Here is a 17,269-nt window from a genome sequence, read left to right as displayed (position 1 = left end):
TGCCCGTGACCCTCGTGCCGCCGCTTGGCGTGTGTTGGAGTTTCTCGTGAAGCCTGTGATGCGCGCAGTGAAGCTGTAGTGGCCCCGCCCCGGCCCCCTGCCCCCCCCCCCAATCTGTTACTCTGACCAGAGAAGACTCAAGAAACGTGATTAAGTGATCAAAGCAAGAGCTGGGCAGCCTCCTGTGCTTCTTAGGGCTGGGGGGGCTGGGGCGGAGAGGGGAATCAGGCACTGGGGGGGAGGGCTCCCCTGTACCCTTGGAACCAAGTCTTCCCCCACTCTGGGGCCACTTGCTTCTGGGGAACGCCTCCTTCAGCCATGACAAGGTCGGGGGGGGGGGGGGCCCTGCTCACTGCCCCAGGGGCCTGCCTTCCTTCACTAGGGCCCAAAGAGGCGCAGGGCTCCCAGCAAGGACGAAGGGAGCTCCTCGGTCTGGGCCCGGTGGAGCGAGGGCTCCGAAGCACTGCGCTCGATCTTGGGTAGCGCCCGCTGCAGCAGCTCAATGGTGACCAGGATCTGGGGCGGGGGGGGGGGGGGGGGGGGGAGACAGGCTAAGCTTGAGAGAATCGAACCTTCCTGGACCTGTCCCAGCCCCCAGCCCCCAGCCCTGTCAGGACCTGGCTTCTGACCTCTGGGAAGAGGGGACGTTCTTCCCGCTGGAAGCGGAGACAGTCAGCCAGGAGTCTCTTCATGGCCTTGGGGCAGTTGTTGGAGACCTTTGTGAGGTCTGGTGACAGATAGCCTCTTCCTACCATGAAGATGATCTGGAATCAGAGCAGGGCATGGCCATCAGATAGGAGACACAGCCCCAGGCCCAGGAGGACGTTCTCAAGTGAGGGTCAGGCGGGACCAGAATGGTGGTCAAGGAGAGGGAGAGAGGAAGGAAGAGGAGGGAGGTGTCCACCTGATCTCGGTTGTTGATGTGGCTATAGGGAAGGCTGCCGCTCATGAGCTCGTAGAGAACCACACCATAGGCATAGACATCTGACTGGAAGCTATAGGGATTCTTATCCTGCATGCGGATCACCTCTGAGGCCTGTGGGATCCGATGGGGCCCGAGGTGAGTGTGGTGGCCCTTAGCAAGCACTGGACTGCTCCCCCCATCCCCGGCCCGAGGCCTCACCATCCAGAGCACAGAGCCAGTAGGCTGTTCAACTTGTTGGGCACCACTCCATCGAGTCTTCACTGTGGCCAGCCCGAAGTCTCCGATCTTTACTGTCAGTCCCTCGTGCAAGAAGATATCTGTGTTCTTGTCAAGGACCGTGGACAGTAAACTCTCGAGGTTCCCACTTCTAAACCCTGAGGACAACTGGCATTTCTCACCCATCCCCCTCAAACCCCCTAATCTCTATCCATGCCTATGGGCATGCAGGTGGATACTGTTAGACTTCAGATCTCGGTGAATGATGTTCTTGGCATGGAGGTAACTGTGGAAGGAAATGGCTGATGAGTTAGGAAGAGCTGTCTGGGGGCCCATGCATGGGGAGACCTATTTGGGGTCAAAGCTCCCAGCTGAGCCCAAAGAATCCGGGAGGGGTCAGAAGTACTCACTCCATGCCCTGGGCCGTCTGCCGGGCCACATCAATGAGCTGCACCATGTCAAAGTGTGTATCTGCCACATGCAGGTGGTGGTACAGGCTGGAACCCTCACACCACTGGGTGATGATGGCAAAGTCTGGCCTTGTCATGAATCCCATGAACAAGAGGATGTTCACATGACGAGTCTTCCTGCAGAGGCAGGAGGGGGCTGGTCACACCCAGCTTGCCTAGAGTCAGTTCCTGTTCTTGGCTGGCGGGCACATGCTCACCTGAGGACCTGCATCTCATTCTTGAAAGCCTGGGCCTGCTCAGCCGTGGGGTGCGCCACCTTTAACACCTTCACAGCCACATCCCCGTGCCATCGCCCACGGAACACAGTCCCAAAAGAGCCTGTTCCGATCCTCTTCAGTAGTTGTACCTCCCCTGGGGCTACCTCCCAATAGTAGCCTGAGTCTCGATAGCCCAGGGACTTCTGAGAGGCATGGACAGGACAGGAGGGATAATGGGCTTCCCATTCCCCCAAGCATCTCCCCCACTGTTTCCCTTTTCCTGTCAGACCCGTGTGTGTGTGTGTGTGTGTGTGTGTGTGTGTGTATGTGTATGTGTGTGTTGTGTTCCTCAGCTCACCACTTTCTTCTTATCATCAGCTGAAGCTGAGGACTTTCGCTCAAGGGGCTCTGATGAGAACTTGGGGTGTGGGGATTTCCTTCCAGGAGGGGACACAAGGCCTTGGGGAGTCCTCTCCCCACCTGTTTCTGGGAGATGCAAGGATACAGATAATTAATTGGAGAGAGCCAGAAGGCTTGAAGGCAAGGGGGCAGTAGAGTCGGTACAAGGGATTCCAACACTCACCTTCTGCAGTGAAGACTTGGGTTGCCTGCTATGGGAGCAAAAAGCAGAGCCTAGGTCAGCGTTTTCTTTGAAGCTCTGGGTTCCCATTTGCCTGGGGCTCTAGCAAGGCTTCCCTGACACCAAGGCAGGCCATACTCCTCCAAAGCTTCTACCTAGTCCAACCCGCCCCCCCCCATTCTTTTACCTGCAGGAGCCTGCTGTCCACAGGCATTGTAGTGCTGATCATGTGCACATTAGGTGTGGATGTGGAGCGGATCCTCTGCAGAGGTGGACCTCCAGACCCAGGAAAAGCAAAAGTCTCCCCATGGGAAGTTGGTGTTTGTGTCCTGGAGGAGAAGGGAAGAGGCAGAAGAAGAGGGGGAGGAGAAGAAGGGGGGAAGAGGAAGAACAGGCAGTCTCCCCATCATTTTTTACCTGCTGACCTTACCTGGGGCCCTTTGGAGCCAGGGGCTCACACAGGTCCTGGCTGCCAGGGTGGGGCTCCTGAGGACCAGGGCCTCCAGTCAAGTCCTGCGCACTTCGGTAGAAACTAGAGCCAAAAGAGAAAAGAGGGAACTTAGGAAGGAAGGGCAGGGTGAGGAACCCTCAGGAAGGGCCAGCTAGGATTAAGGAAACTCCCCCTCCCCCCCAGTGAGGACAGGCTCATGGGAAAAGGCTGGTTGAGGAGACTAGGGCTCATTGGGAAACTCCCAGGGATTTGGGGAAGGACCATAGGCCTCACGGTTGGCGAGCGGTGGCCATGTCAACACAGACAGTGGGGACACGGGCACTGCAATGTTGGTGGAACTTGTAGCCACAGGTCTGGCAGCGGAAGCCATGAAAGAGGAAGCGGCGGCAGAAGTCACAGAAGGTGAGAGCCAGGAATGTCTTCCGGGCAAAGTTGTGGGCAGCTGCAAGTGGAACATCGGCCCGGACTTCGACAGTCAGTTCTTCCCCATGCAAGGGAGCAATGGCTGCATCCCAAGCTGTCGCTGTCTTGCGGCTATGGGACAGACCGGAAGGGATGACATATGAGGAAGAATCAGTGATGATCATCAGTGATGATCAAGGAAGAGGAGGAGGAGGCAGAGGGAGAAATGAGGACAGGCAAGAAGCTCACCCCTGCACAAGGCGATAGACAGCACAGCAATCTTGGTTCAGTCCTCGCACCTTCAGTGCCTTGTCCAATGAGGCAGAGACAGTCATTCCATCCCGTGCGGTCACCTAACATGGCCCCAGATTCCCCCAGATGGTTGCAATTTATTTTTCTCAAGTCTACCTCCTTGTCCCAGCTCCCAAGTTTAGGAGTCCCTCTTTTCCCTGGGCAGGGCCCCAGATTTTTCTTCCCTGTTGGGTTGCTCACCACTGTGCGCTGCTGGTTGGGTAGATAGACCTTCACAGTGCCTCCAACACGACTGCTGGTAGAAGGGACAGCATCAGGATCTTCAGGTGGAGTTAGGCCCCTTGAGGGTTCTGTTGGAGTGGCAGTTGGGCCTCGTTTCATCTTGTGCCCCCCACACCCAAATGACTTGAAAGGTGGGGATAGATACTGTTGGGAGACAAAGATGATGGAGTAGGCTGTAGATCTTTATATATCACTTAGGATTAAGGATGACAGGGGGCTGGAAACTGGTCCAGTGGAAATGGTGCTGGGTTTGGAGTTGGAAGCCTTGGATTCAAATCCTGAACTCTGCCATTTGCTAAGTGGGTGATCTTGGGCAAGTCACTTTATCTTTCCTTGCCTGTTTCCTCCTTTGTCTAAAGAAGAGGTTAGAGCACATGGTTTTTCTTCCCTCCCACCTCTGGTTGTATGATTCTAATGGTGTCCTAGGACCATTAGAATGACAATGATGTATGTATGGCTTAAGATCCCTTATTTCTGGGGCTAAGAATATTTAGGGCAGGGGAAGATTGACAGATCTTGAATTCATGGGGGTGGGGGGTAAGTAAATCTTTAGTTACCAGAAAAGGAGGTTGACGGAGATGGGGACAGTAGATCTCTGAACATTGTCAGAGACTAAGGATGATGGGATAGGAGACTGGAGCTTTACACTGGAAGCGAGAACTATGAACATCTTCTGTCAGGCTAGTTCCTGCCCCAAACAGCTGGTTCCATCCATCATTCTTTCTAATTGTAACCTCCCTTATAATCCTCAGGGATCTTATGTGAAGGAATACTAGGGTAGTTTAAATAATTCAAATCCAGGATTCAGGAGAAAACTGAGCTGGGAATGGGGCTATCAGAAATAAGCAGGAGAGGCACTGCCTGGGGTGCTGGGGAGGAAAGAAAGCAAACAATACTGAGTCACCAGGACCTGGGATAAAGCGTGTTTGAACAAAGCAAGGAGGGAACAAGAGCCTTTTTGTCGGAGGAAGGGATTGTGGAATCCAACGATACAAAAAAGATGCTCAAAGGAGGGGGGGAACTGTTCTTCCAGACTGCTTTTGGCTGTCAACACAGTTGGGCAAGGCAGGGACTTCAAAGTGGTCACTCCACAGGGATCAGTGAAGCTGGGCCTCTGGGGAAGGCAACCAGTGTTGTCTGATGTAGAATAGGACAACTGTGGACATCAGCAAAAGAACACAGAAGTGAAGCTATGGTGAACAGTACTTGGGGCTTGGAGAAACAAAGACCACCTGTTGAGCAAAGCTACAGGAGGCCAAAATCAGAGTGATTAGAAAGGGCAAACCCCGGCATTAGGCCTGGCTGGAATGCAGCTCAGGAGAGTACTAGATGTCAGAGGAGGTCTCGAGATGGGTTGTGTGCTCCGGCGTGCAGATGTGTAGGCATGCGTCTCTGGGATCTGATGAGTCTTTGTGTGATTCTGGGCTCATCCTTTCAGTTGGAACCCTTCTAAGGGGAGCCAGTGGCTAGCCAGACTCCAGATGGGTGGGGTCAACAAGAAGTGACAACCGAGAGGTGCTTCGGGGGCCCCGGCCCTTCATTTCGGAGCTACTAGGACAGGGGGCGTGGGGCTGGGAGGCCGAGATGAGCATTATGGAGGGTCCCGAAAATCTCGGGAAACACCCCGCAGGTCCTACATGTTGGGGTCAGCGTAGATCTCCAAGAACCATTACCAGGAAGCTCCCGTCACCAGGGAAAACGAAGGTCCCGACAAGAGCTGGCGATTTCCAAGCAGTCGAAAGTGGGGGGGGGGGGGGGAATGGAAAAGACACGGGCGGAGGGGTCTGCGGGTGGGGATGAGTGGGAAACAGCCCCACCCGGGAGGGGCCCCGTGCGCAGGCGCCAGCAGTCAGACAGGAACCAAAGCCAGCCAGTGCCCCTCCCCCTTGCCTTCGCGCCTGCGCGATGCGTCCAGCTACCCCTCCTAAGGCCGGGAGATTCCATTCTTATTCCGTGAGGGGGGCACGGGACAAGACAGGAAATAACACCGAGCGGCCACCGTGGCTTCGGCCTGGCGTCGCCTTACCTGTCACGGTGCTGCCACAGTGGCCTCCTCCATCTTGGGGCCCGTCTTTCCTCTCCCGGAGGGTGGAACCGGCCACGGCCGCCCCCAAGGCCCCTGTCCTGTCAAGCCTGCCCCTATAGAGATCCCATTGGTCGAGTCAGCTCTGGCGAAGTCCCGACCCACAATCTCATTGACCATAGAAGCCGCCGCTCCTCCACAATCCCACATTCATTGGCGAACGCTTCCCCCGTCTTAGATTGCTAAGTGCTGATTGGCCATTCCTGGGGTTTTCCCCCTCTCCTTTCCATCCCCATTCCCCTGGAGCTCCGCCTCTCCCGGGCGCACATTGGTCACTTCCGCCACAGGTTTTTTTCTCGGTTCCTTGTCTGGCAGGGCCCCGGCTGTCTTCTCTTTCCCTACGTCTCCATCCTCGGAGCTCCACTTCTGTCGAGAGCCCATTGGCTAGTTCTCCCTCCACCCCTCCTAGGCCCACAGTCATTGGCCGGGGCGGCTTCCTCTCTTCTTCCTCCATTCCTCCGCTGCTGCACTCTCATTGGCTGTCTCCTAGTCCCTTAGGCTGCTCCTCAGCTTGTGGCTTCTTTGGTTCATGAAGCGGACCAGGAAAAAGGAGGGGGAAAGGGGTGATTGAGAGGTGGGTGGCGCGGGCATGAAGCTGTCCCCGGAGAAGCGCTAAGGACGGGGCGGCCTGAGGGCTTCTGAGTGAGCTGACTGTCCCAGGAAAGGATCCTAGACCAAAGAGACTCCATCCTGCCTCGGCCGCCCCCCCACCTTGCCAGTTTCGATGTTTCTCTTGTCTTTGACTCTTCCTCTTAGCCCCCTTCCCCCCAGTTCCCCAAGAGTTTCCCTGGGGCCATAGAATCCCCTGAGGTCAAAGCGTCTGCCACCCATCCTTACCATCCTTGCTTCCAGGAGAGACATGGGAGGAGACACAGACAGACACAGACTGGCAGAGAAACAGAGGATAGAAATCACCAAGGAAGCACTTTAAGCCAGGGATGCCGCTTCTTTCTGTCACTGTCATGCAGGCCAAGAAATTATCTGACGAAACCACCTGAGTATTTAGGAGAAAGGACTGAAACTCAAGGAGAAATCCGGTAAACAAGTCTAGGGCCCTGATCCATCACTGTCATGGAGCTCTCAGTCAAAGGGAGAAGAAATATGGAGAACTGACTACTAAGTTCCCGGTAAGGAGGGATCACTGGGGAAGGTAGCCTTAGCTACAGGATTATCTCAGGCAGGCCAGGGAACACTACTCAGAGACTCCTGATGCCCTCTGAAAGAAGCTGGAGTAGCACTAAGAATGAGGGTCTAGGCTGCTGGGGGCTTGGTCATCAGGTCAAGGAGAGAGCTGGGAGACCATTGAGAATGTAGGAAAGATCTTAAAAGGCAGTGGGGGCAAGGGCCTAGGCCTCCAATCCTCTCAGACTGAGGCCCTCTGCCCTGTGAAAACGTGCCTCAGGGCTCCTTGCACATCTGGGTTCCTGAGGCTATAGATGAGTGGATTGAGCAAAGGACTGAGGACAGTGTTGAGGATCCCAACCCCTTTACTTTGGTCTGAGGCCTCAACAGAACCCAGGCGTGTATAATTGAAGATACCAGCTCCATAAAACATGCCCACGACAGCCAAGTGTGAGCTGCAGGTGGAGAAGGCCTTTCTCCGGCCCTCTGCTGAGCGGATCCGCAGCACAGCAGCTGCCACTTGCAGGTAAGAGGTGATAATAAGGACTATGGGAATGCCTGCCATGATGACACTCACAGCAAAGAGCAACAGCTCATTGAGGTGAGTGCTGGAGCAGGCAAGGTAAAAGAGTGGGGGGAGGTCACAGTAGAAGTGGTTTACCACATTGGGACCACAAAAGTCAAGTGTAGATAGTGCCACTGTATGGGTCAACGCATTTCCAAAGGAGCAGGCCCAAGATGTAGCTACCAGCACTCCCTGGACTCCTCGACTCATGCGAACTGTATAGGTGAGAGGATGGCAGATGGCCAAGAAACGGTCATAAGCCATGGCAGTCAACAGGAAGCAGTCAACACCAGCAAGCAGGTGGAAGAAAAAGAGCTGAATGAGGCAGGCAGCAAAGGGGACAGCTCGCTCTTGGGAGAGAAGTCGCACCAGCATTGGGGGCACTGTGACACTTATACAACCAATATCCAGCACTGACAGATTCCCCAGAAAGAAGTACATTGGTGTATGCAGCTTGGGCTCCACCAAGATGGCAGCCAAGATGCCCAGATTGCCACCCACTGTGGCTACATAGGCTAAGAGAAAAATGGCAAATAGGACTGGCTGCAGTTCCCGCCTCTCCGTTAGCCCCAGCAAAATGAACTCTGTCACTGATGTCACATTATAACTAGCTTGTAGGTCCATGGGTGGGCTCTCTTCTTGACCAGTAGCAGGATTTGAAGGTGACTGGAGGAGAAGCCACAATAGTTGTTAGCTCAAAGTTGGTCTCCCTGCCCTACAAACTTGAACTCTCCACAGCATCTCTACTCACATTTCCCACCCACCAGATTCAGTCAATCATCATGATCTGATATCATACCCATCTGTCCCTATCTCTCCATGTCTAGCCGTGGCCTTACCCAATACTCCCCTATCCTTTGCCCAAACTATGTGATGTACCTCTAACCTCTAGTCTCCCCCACTCAACCTGTCTTTGCTAAGAAATCACTCTTCACCTCTTCTGGTATCAAGAGTGTGGTGAGTAATGTGTGTGTATTTGGGGGGGCATTGAGTGTGTGTGTGTGTGTGTGTGTGTGTGTGTGTTTTGCTCTCTCTTTTTAATAAACTGCTCTTTACCAACTGTACAACCCTATGGAATCCTGTGCCTAAGTGAGACTGCAGAGTGTACTCATGTCATTACTGAAATCAAGAATCAGCCCTGTTGGTTCCCACCCAATGTCTTTTCATCTTCAGGAGAAACCGGGAGTGCTAGATAGTTGCCAGATTCTAACAGCCATTGGGAAAAATGAGTTTTGTTTCACAAGGGAATGAAAGAGAAAACTAGGAAAAAGTTAGAAAAATAAAATAGAAGACTTAGAAAAACATTTTCTGACTTTGTACAACACCCCTGATTGATTTTTCTTAGTGGCTCTAATTTGGACTTATAAAATTTTAGAAAACATTCAGAGCAGGACTTTTCAGAGCATGAACTCCTCCAAACATCTATTACTAGACTTTAGGTTTCCTACTGCTTATTCATATCAGAAAAAGAAACTCCCAAGTACAAGAAGGTACTCTCCCTGCCCCCCAGAGCTGTGGAGCAGCAGAGTGGAAATGGAACTTGGAGACCATCAAGTCCAGTTTGACAGATCCAAACAGTGATAGCATTTGCCCATGGGTTCAGGAAGCTGCCATGGAATCCCTGACTGCTGACTGGGTGGTCCTGGGCAAGTCACCTACCTTTTGGTGCTCCAAAGACAGTGCTGAGCTGCACTGCTCTGAGGACATTGTGGCTGCTGTGATCCTGCCAGTGGTAGATGATTGGGATCTGGATCCTGTGTGCCACACCAATGTCTGCTTTTGGAACATGAGCCAAGCTGACCTTGCAGAGCCCCAGCTCCCTTCAGTAACTCACCTGAACCCAGATACTTATTTACTCCTGAACAATTTCCTCTAACAGAGCTATCTATAAACCTGACCATTCAGAGCATATGTCTACAGATAGGGCTGATTGATCCCCTTCTCTGAAACCAAGAACCATGGTCAGTGATGCACAGGCAGGCCTTGAGGCCTATACAGCCCACACTTTTTGGCCTAGTTCAACCCTGTACTTCTTTCCTTGAGCTCATTCTCACCCCTTTACTCTGCAAGCAAGTCCTGTTGACTTTTCAGGCAATGATCAGCAAGCATTTACTGAATTCTGACTACATGCAGAGTTTTGGAGTTATGAAGGCAGAAGGGCAACAAACCTTGCCCTCAAAGAACTTATAGTCTTCGCTTTGTATACATATATACACATGATAAATAGAAGATGAATATAGGCTGGTTATGAGAGGAAGGGCACAAGCAGAAGAGGGATTCAGAAAGCCATCAAATAGAAGGGAGTGTTTGAATTGAATCTGGAAGGAAACCCAGAGTCTATGAAGTTAGGAAAAACTGCAACCTAAACATAAATTACACATAGGGCAAACTTGTGGAGAATGGAGATGGAATATGTTTGGATGGCAAAAGAGAGAATATCATAGTAAAGAAGGGAAAGATCGAAAGGAGGTGAGTTGTAAAGAGCTTCAGAAGTCAAAGACAGAAGTTTATATTTGATCATAAAAGTAATATGGATGGGGCAGCTAGGTGGTGCAGTAGATAGAGCACCAGCCCTGGAGTTAGGAGGACCTGGGTTCAAATTCGACCTCAGATACTTCATAATTACCTAGCTGTGTGGCCTTGGGCAAGCCACTTAACCCTATTTGCCTTGCAAAAACCTAAAAAAATGTAATATGGAGCCACTGTAGAATGTGGATGTTTGTGTGTGTGTGTGTGTGTGTGTGTGTGTGTGTGTGTGTGTGTGTGTGTGTGTGTGTGTGTGTGTGTGTGTATGAGAGAGTAACAGACACAGACATAGATATACAGACAGGGGAGGAGTATAAATCACTCTCAACAGCTCTCTCTTTGGTTCAAGATTTTCCTTCATATCCATCCACTTCTTCCCCCTGTCTACAAGTATGCAAGACAAAGTAAGAATTTATTCAGTGCTTACTGGGTTAAGGACTAGAAGTACAAATACAAGCCAAAAGAGAGATTTGCCCTCAAGGAGCTTCCTTAAACTCTACTGGGGAAAGATAGCATATTAAAGGAAGCTGAAAAGTGAAGGGGACTGGAGGGGAGGGTGGAAGGAAAGAGTAACATGGTTGACCTTGGCTCTTCCTGCAAATAGAGATTCCTGGAGGAAATGACATTAGGAAGAAGGGCCAAAAGGGGTCTTTCACAGTGAGGGACTCTTGGGACATGAGAAGGCCAATGGGAAAAGGCCAATGAGTAAATAAATGTGGAAAAATAAGGAGTGCCCAAGGGGGATGAAGGTTGTTCTGGTCTTTAAATTTGAACATGGTTCGACAATATTCTTTGATCCTTTCTGTTTTATTCCTTTTCTGGGTCAAACTTCTAGAAAGAGTCATCCATATTTGCTATCTCCACTGCCATATCTCCTATTTGCTTCTTGGTCCTCATCACTCTGCTGCTACTACTACTACTACTAGTACTACTACTACTAGTACTACTACTACTAGTACTACTACTACTACTGCCCCCAGGCTACTGATAGTTTCTCAGTGATAAATTCAACCAGTTTTCCTGTCTTCCTTCCCTTTGTCAATCACCTGGTCAGTCCTTTAGTCAACTTACCCTTTCCTTGGTTTCTGTAATGTTTTCTATAATGTTCTGCTTCAGTTCTTGAACTGTTCCTTCGGGGTCTCCTTTTTTGGATGATTGTCCCTCTCCTACTTCATCTGTGTGGGCATCCCTCCAAATTTCATGCTGGACCCACTCTCCTTCTCTCTATTCTTTTTTGCTGATTTATTTACGAGAGAAAGGGGAGGGGAAGGGAATAATCATAGTCCTACTATGAGCCAGGAACTGGGCTAAGTGCTTTACAAATATTATCTCATTTGTCAGATGAGAATGGGAGGCAGACAGAGGTTAAGTGACTTGCCCAGGATTACACACAGGTGACATTTGAACTCACATTTCCTGACTCCAGGCCCAATTCTCTATTCACTGCAGCGCTACCTAGCTGCCATTTCAACTGCCTTTTCAGTGTAGTTGATTGTCAGATGTATATAAACACCCCTAGTCTTTGGTCCAGAATTGCTACCTGGTTGCTGCCCTCTCTATGTAGTTGTCCTGTGGCATCTTCCTCAGATTGACTGGTACCCTGTCATCTTGATCTCAAGCTTCCTCACTCATTTACCCTTTACTCAGCCCAAGGAATCTTCTCATGCCACCCCCCCGCCCCCGCACTACTCCCAAACCAAATGTACCCACCTTGGCCTGACTTTTCATTGCTCTTCCCTTCTTCTCTAAGCTCCAGTTTGATGTTCTGACTCTGATCTCAATCCCTTTGCATTAACTATCACCCAGTGTACTCCATTCTCTCCTTCCTCTTAGAATCCTTGGTTCCCTTTAAGGCTCAGGTGAGGAGCCAGTCCATTTTGGAAGCCTTTCCTTATCTTCCCTGTTGTTATGACCTACTAAGGTAGTGTAATAGAACTTCGAGTCTGCAGTTAGGAAGACCTGAGTTCAAATGTGACCTCCTATACTTCTAATTGTGTGATCTTGAATAAATCAATTAAGTTCTTCCTCCCTTAGTTTCTACTTTAAAATGGCAATAATAGTAGCACTTATCTTCCAGAGTTGTTGGGAGGATCTAATGAGATCATGCCCATAAAGCCCCTAACACATAGTAGGTACTTAAGAAATACTTGTTCCCTTCTCTTCCTCATCTATTTCTTCTTTTTGGCCAGGGAGTACCATGAAATTTGAGAATTGGAAGTGATCTTTGTTGCCATCTAGTCCACCATAGCTACAATAGGAATTTCTAACCTACCCAGCCTTGGAGGAGTCACCTCCTCCATTCTGGAGCTAAAGAGAACACCTTCAATCCCTAATCCATGTGGCAGGTCTTCAAAGACTTGAAGACACTCATGTTCATCTTCTCTTCTCCAGATGAGATATTCCTGATTACTTCAACTAATCCTTATATGACATGGACTCGATGACCTTCAGCATCCTTATTGCCCTCTTTTGAACCCTCTGTAGCTTATCAATATCCTTTTGCAATCTTCTAGGTGAGGTTGAGGTCTGACAAAGGCAAATGACAGAGGGATTGTTGCTTCCTTATTCCTGTCAGCCATGCCTTTACTTAAGGAAGTCCAAGATGGCATGGGCATTTTTGGCTGCCACATCACACTGTTGACTCATCTTAAGCTTGAAGTCCACTGTAACCTGCGGAATGACCTCAGACAAACTTCTGTCCAGCCAGACTTCCCTCATTTTATGTTCAGAAAGCTGATTTCTTACCCATGGGTGAGACAACATTTATTCCCATTAAATTTCATTTTATTAGATTCAGCTTAATGCTAGACTGTCAAGTTTTTTGGACCCCAAATCTGTCATCCAGCCTGGGATCATCTGAAAATTTGGTGAGCAGACTATCAATGCCTATCTTCAAGTTACCGATAGAAATAGGAAACTGGGTTAAGCAGAGATCCCTGGGACATGTCAGTGGAGCTATTTTGCCATGCTGACATTGAACTACTGACAACTTGTTTGGAATCCATATTATGATGTTAGTATCTAATCCTAATCTCTCCATCTTCTCCAGAATAATAGTATAAAATACTTTATCCAGTGCTCTCCTAATATTGGGGTGAGCAATAGCCACAGAATTCTCAATTGCTAGTTTATATGGAGATAGAGATAGGCCAGCTCTCTGTCTACTTTGTCATGGTTTCCTCTCATTAATTTAGTAATTTTGTACAAAAAAAGGAATGAAGTTAGTCTAGCATGATCCATTATTGATGAAATCACCATGCTGGCCCTAGGTAATCACTGCTTCCCTTCTGGATGTTTATCAATTATCTCTTTATTGATTAATTCTAGAATCTTCTCAGGAATCAAAATAAAGCTCACTAGCTTATCATTAACAGGCCCTATTGTCTTTCCTTTTTTGGAAATTGGTACAAAATGTGCCATTCTCTGGTCCTGTGGCATCTCTCTCCCTTTCCAGGATCTTTTAGGGATCCCTGTCAGTGGCTTAGTAGTCATGGCTGCCTGTTCTCTCAGGACCCAAGGATGTGGTTTCTCTGGGTTTCATCATTTATCTTGTTTCTAACTCATGTTATTCATTTTTATCTGTGACTTCTGTTTCTCCCTCTGTTGATATTTTACCTTTATCTGATTCCTAGAATTCCTCACATGACCATATCTTCTATCTGATACAATGTCTTTCTGTTTGGATCTCTTCTCTTCCCTTTAGATAAGTCAAGTACCTCCTTCTAGAGCCATATACCCAGCTATAGGTCCTCCTCTTGCCAAGTGTCAGTGATATTGGGAATCCCAATTTGCCTCCTTGCATTAAAATCCCATACTTGGTGCATATATGGATGGATAGCTAAGGTTGTTGTCATTATTTTCTGACTCATTTATTAGATTTAGTCTCCTAAGGATTTCTGGTCCTTCCTCCTGCTAGTTTTCTTCCCTCATAGTCTCTATACTAGGTTCTTAGCTCAGTAGCTATCAAGAGAAAGTTTCCTTGTTTCCTTTCCCTTTTCAATTTAAAGCTCATTCTATGAGATGTTCAAGATTTCATGTAAATGCATTTCCCCAAGCCCTTTAAAATTGCATTCTATCCCTGACCAAGTGTTAATTAATACTGTACTTTAATCTGTATTATTAAAATCCAGAACCTATTCTCTGATTCATTTTTGGTAACCAATTAGTCAAATCTCAGTTCTTCCTCCAGATGTTGCTCATATCCGTTTCCTTCTCTCTATGCCATGGCTACCATTTTCTAGTTTAGGCTTCTGTCAGCTCTGGCCTGAACTATTGTAATAGGTTCCTGACTGGTCTCCCAACTTCCAATTATTTTCCTCAGAGTTGTCAAAATGTTCTTCTGAAAGTTCAGATCTGATCATGTAAGTTCTTGCTCTAGGATCTATTTTTTTCTCCCAGATTTCTTTCACATTAGTCCTTTTCACTATTCTTTTAAAGCCAAACTAGCTTACTTCTTGCTTCTGAACATTTGCACTCCTCCACCTGGAATCCATTCTTTTCTTTCCTCCATCTCCTAGATCCCTTGGATTCCTCCAAAACTCAGCTAAGGCCCTACCTTGAACAGGAAACCTTTGCCTTAAAGCCAAATTTGCTTATATTAATGTTTGTTCATAAGTTGTATCTTCCAGTAGAAAAGAAACTCCTTGAGGGAAGGGGCTGTTTTTCCTTTTTTTCTTTCTAGCCCCACCAGCCATCTTAGTGTCTTTTATATAGTATACATTGAATGAATCCATAGGGAATTGGAGTGAGTCTGCCAGATGGTCACCTTTCTGTCTTCTCTCTCTTCTCCCTTCCCTTTTTTCTCTCATTCCCCCTCTCTTCCTCCCTGTCTCTCCTTCTTTCTCTCTTTCTTGTCTCTCATTCTTTTCTCTTTCTTTTTTTATTCTGTCCTCTCCTCTTCCTCTCTCACTTCTCCTTTATCTCTTCTCTCTGCATCTTCTGACTCTTCTTTCTTTTCCTGCCTCTGAGCTTTTCCCCTGTCACTAAAGTCATATACAGGTTAGTTACTCTTGGTGTCTCCATCAGCCACACCTTCCAGAAGGGGTGCTCACTTTTCTTTCCTCCCTATCCCTCTTCACTCCTCTCCTCATTTGACAGGACCCCCCCCACACACACACCCAAGGGTCTTGCATCTTGTTATTTTCTCCTGGACAACATCTTGTTATATTGCATGCCAGCAGGCCTAAGCTGGGCCAGCCTGACTACTGGGACTCTTCTGGGGGAACCTGAAATTACAAGACTGTCTGGAGCCTTTGCCTGATCCTTTGAGAGGTAGTATAGCATTCATTGACCTTGGAGTCAGGAGACCTGGTTTTGATTAGATAACCCTTAGACCAAGGCTTCTTAGCCTGGGAAGCCATGGGTAGATTTCAGGGGCTCTGAGAGGATAGACAGGATGTCTTTATTTTCATTGAGGCTTTTTTGGGTAGCTGTTTTCACATTGTTGTCTTTTGAGTTTATGTATTGTCTTTTGCTTTATGTATTGTCTATTGCTCACCTTCTCAGCCCTTGACTACAATTTTTGACTTTGAACTTTATATTAAATAAACTTTATGTTCAATTGAACTTTATGTTGAAGTTGGGTTCTGTTGACCTGGGGGTTTCAGCTCTTTTTGTGCCACTGTTCATGGAGCTAGGGTTTCCAAGGTGGTGTGATCTGGGGAGAGGTGTGTTCTCTGCTCTCTCAGCCTCTACTCTGTTCTTTACTTGACTTGGGCATCTGCTAGTTCTCTTTGCCTTGGAACTGTGATCTAGAACTGCATATGGACAATAGAGTTGTCAGTTGGTGCCACCTGTATCCAGTGCTAGCCCAGGGTCCCCTGAAATCTCTTTCTGATGGGCTGTCTGATTCACTTCCCATCTCTGGACTGAGAGCTCTCAAAGCTGTTGCTGCTGCCTCGGGTGTGGGATCTAGACATGCCTCCATTCTGATGCCCCAGATTTTTTCTGCCAACCTCTTCAGTGTCCTTAGGCAGGAAAAATGTCTTACCTGACCTTTTGTTGGCTTTGCCACTCTAAAACTGTGATCAGAGGCATTATTTTAAACTTGTTTGGAGGGGAATGTTGGGTGGGATCAACTGAGTGGCTACCCCTAATCTGCCATCTTTTACCATTTTATTTTCATTGACTTTTAGATTCTTTTGTAATTGATTTTAGATATTTAATCACATTATTCTGGGAAAGGTACTTGAGGCTCCAAGAAACTGCTAAAGGGATCCACTTTATCTCAGTTTCCTCATCTTTAAAAGAAGATAGATGGCTCCATTAGCCTGCCTGAAAGGTCCATTCCAGCACTATGATCCTCTCTTATGTGCCTCAGTAACTTGCCATAAAGCAATAAAGAAGGATATTTAGGCGTGGGACTGAGAGAAAGACAAATGACTTTGGATCCTGGCTCTGCCTCTGACTTTATGACCCTGAGAGGGTCTTATTTCCCCACCTCTGTGTCTTAGTTTCATTCCTCTAAAAGAATGGGAAAGATACCTTACACTTCTGAGATTTTCTTGTTCTTGTGGAGCAAAGTAAAGAGATTGTGTATTGGGAACTCACCAGACTGTGTTCTATGTTCCAGGATCCAGGAAGGGGTTTCTTGGATAAGGTCATCCCAACTGAAGTATTTATAGAGTAGTAGAGAGAGAAATGATGGAGAGAGATAATTTTTGTCCCAGGGCTCTATCCTCCTTAGGGTTACTCCCAGAGGTTTTGCTAATGAGCACTCATTAATTAAGGGAGGCCCATTCCCCCCACCAGGGCCTTGTTAGCAGAGTTGGGGGGTTTTCAGGACTTGGGGGAACCTGAGGTCCCCTCTCAGTGTCTCAAGGTAGAACTGTTGGAAGACCTCTGGGAAAACTCTTTCCTCTTTACTGCATACAGATTTGTCCTTTATAGCAAAGACTTATTAGACTTTGAAAACCTTGAGCCCAAACAGCACTTGAAAGTCTGAATCTTGCTAAGACTCTCTTGATAAGAGAGATTATTTTGAATAAGGTAGAAAGAGACAGAATAACTCTTTTGCTGATGGCTGAGCCTCACTCATTAATACCATAGAGTTTTGAGCCCAATCCTTGAAGATATGCTTACTCATTGACTTGGATCAGCTTTCAGGCTCATAAACCATCTGAGGTGGAAAGAAAGAACATTCAATATGACACCTGAAAAAGCAGCAGAGGGAGAAACTTAGGCCCAGAAAGTGGGATGG

General features: G+C 48.3%; 2 protein-coding genes and 1 long non-coding RNA gene across 4 annotated transcripts in view; 1 reads left to right on the top strand and 2 right to left on the bottom strand.

The window, feature by feature from the left end:
- Positions 1–128: 128 nt before the first annotated feature.
- ARAF (A-Raf proto-oncogene, serine/threonine kinase) lies at positions 129–6,212 on the bottom strand. 2 transcript variants are annotated; one of them, XM_074200763.1, is made up of 15 exons: positions 5,802–6,212; positions 3,734–3,919; positions 3,491–3,594; positions 3,113–3,373; positions 2,819–2,920; positions 2,576–2,717; positions 2,392–2,419; positions 2,167–2,294; positions 1,809–2,011; positions 1,552–1,728; positions 1,381–1,427; positions 1,124–1,242; positions 905–1,036; positions 630–764; positions 129–516 (listed from the first exon to the last, which is right to left on the bottom strand). In XM_074200763.1, exons 2-15 carry the CDS (start codon positions 3,872–3,874, stop codon positions 379–381), a joined length of 1,857 nt encoding a protein of 618 aa, XP_074056864.1. In that variant the 5' UTR covers positions 3,875–3,919; positions 5,802–6,212; the 3' UTR covers positions 129–378. The 2 variants fall into 2 exon arrangements, with proteins under 2 accessions (XP_074056864.1, XP_074056865.1); XM_074200764.1 differs by lacking the exon at positions 5,802–6,212 and adding an exon at positions 4,333–5,520.
- A 144-nt stretch (positions 6,213–6,356) lies between these two features.
- Positions 6,357–17,269, top strand: part of LOC141500683 (uncharacterized) — a 47,255-nt gene continuing 36,342 nt past the window's right edge. Inside the window, exon 1 of the long non-coding RNA XR_012471998.1 lies at positions 6,357–6,985. This is a non-coding gene — a long non-coding RNA (uncharacterized LOC141500683). The remainder of the gene's footprint in view (positions 6,986–17,269) is intronic.
- On the bottom strand, positions 7,222–8,169 carry LOC141500682 (olfactory receptor 3A2-like). The gene has a single exon (XM_074204080.1). The coding sequence runs from the start codon at positions 8,167–8,169 to the stop codon at positions 7,222–7,224; it is 948 nt and encodes a 315-aa protein (XP_074060181.1).

Source organism: Macrotis lagotis, chromosome X, assembly GCF_037893015.1.
Source record: "Macrotis lagotis isolate mMagLag1 chromosome X, bilby.v1.9.chrom.fasta, whole genome shotgun sequence".
In the NCBI taxonomy this organism is placed as follows: domain Eukaryota; kingdom Metazoa; phylum Chordata; class Mammalia; order Peramelemorphia; family Peramelidae; genus Macrotis; species Macrotis lagotis.
The sequence above is the reverse complement of the archived record's forward strand: the minus strand, read 5'-3'. Positions and strand labels throughout refer to the sequence as shown.

Excerpts from the sequence above, each read along its gene's own strand:
- LOC141500682 (XM_074204080.1), bottom strand. The coding sequence starts at position 8,169 with ATGGACCTACAAGCTAGTTATAATGTGACATCAGTGACAGAGTTCATT.
- ARAF (XM_074200763.1), bottom strand. The coding sequence starts at position 3,874 with ATGAAACGAGGCCCAACTGCCACTCCAACAGAACCCTCAAGGGGCCTA. Across the intron at positions 2,921-3,112 it reads ATGGCCACCGCTCGCCAACC|TTTCTACCGAAGTGCGCAGG; the intron begins GTGAGGCCTATG and ends TTTTGGCTCTAG. Across the intron at positions 1,428-1,551 it reads CAGACGGCCCAGGGCATGGA|TTACCTCCATGCCAAGAACA; the intron begins GTGAGTACTTCT and ends TTCCTTCCACAG.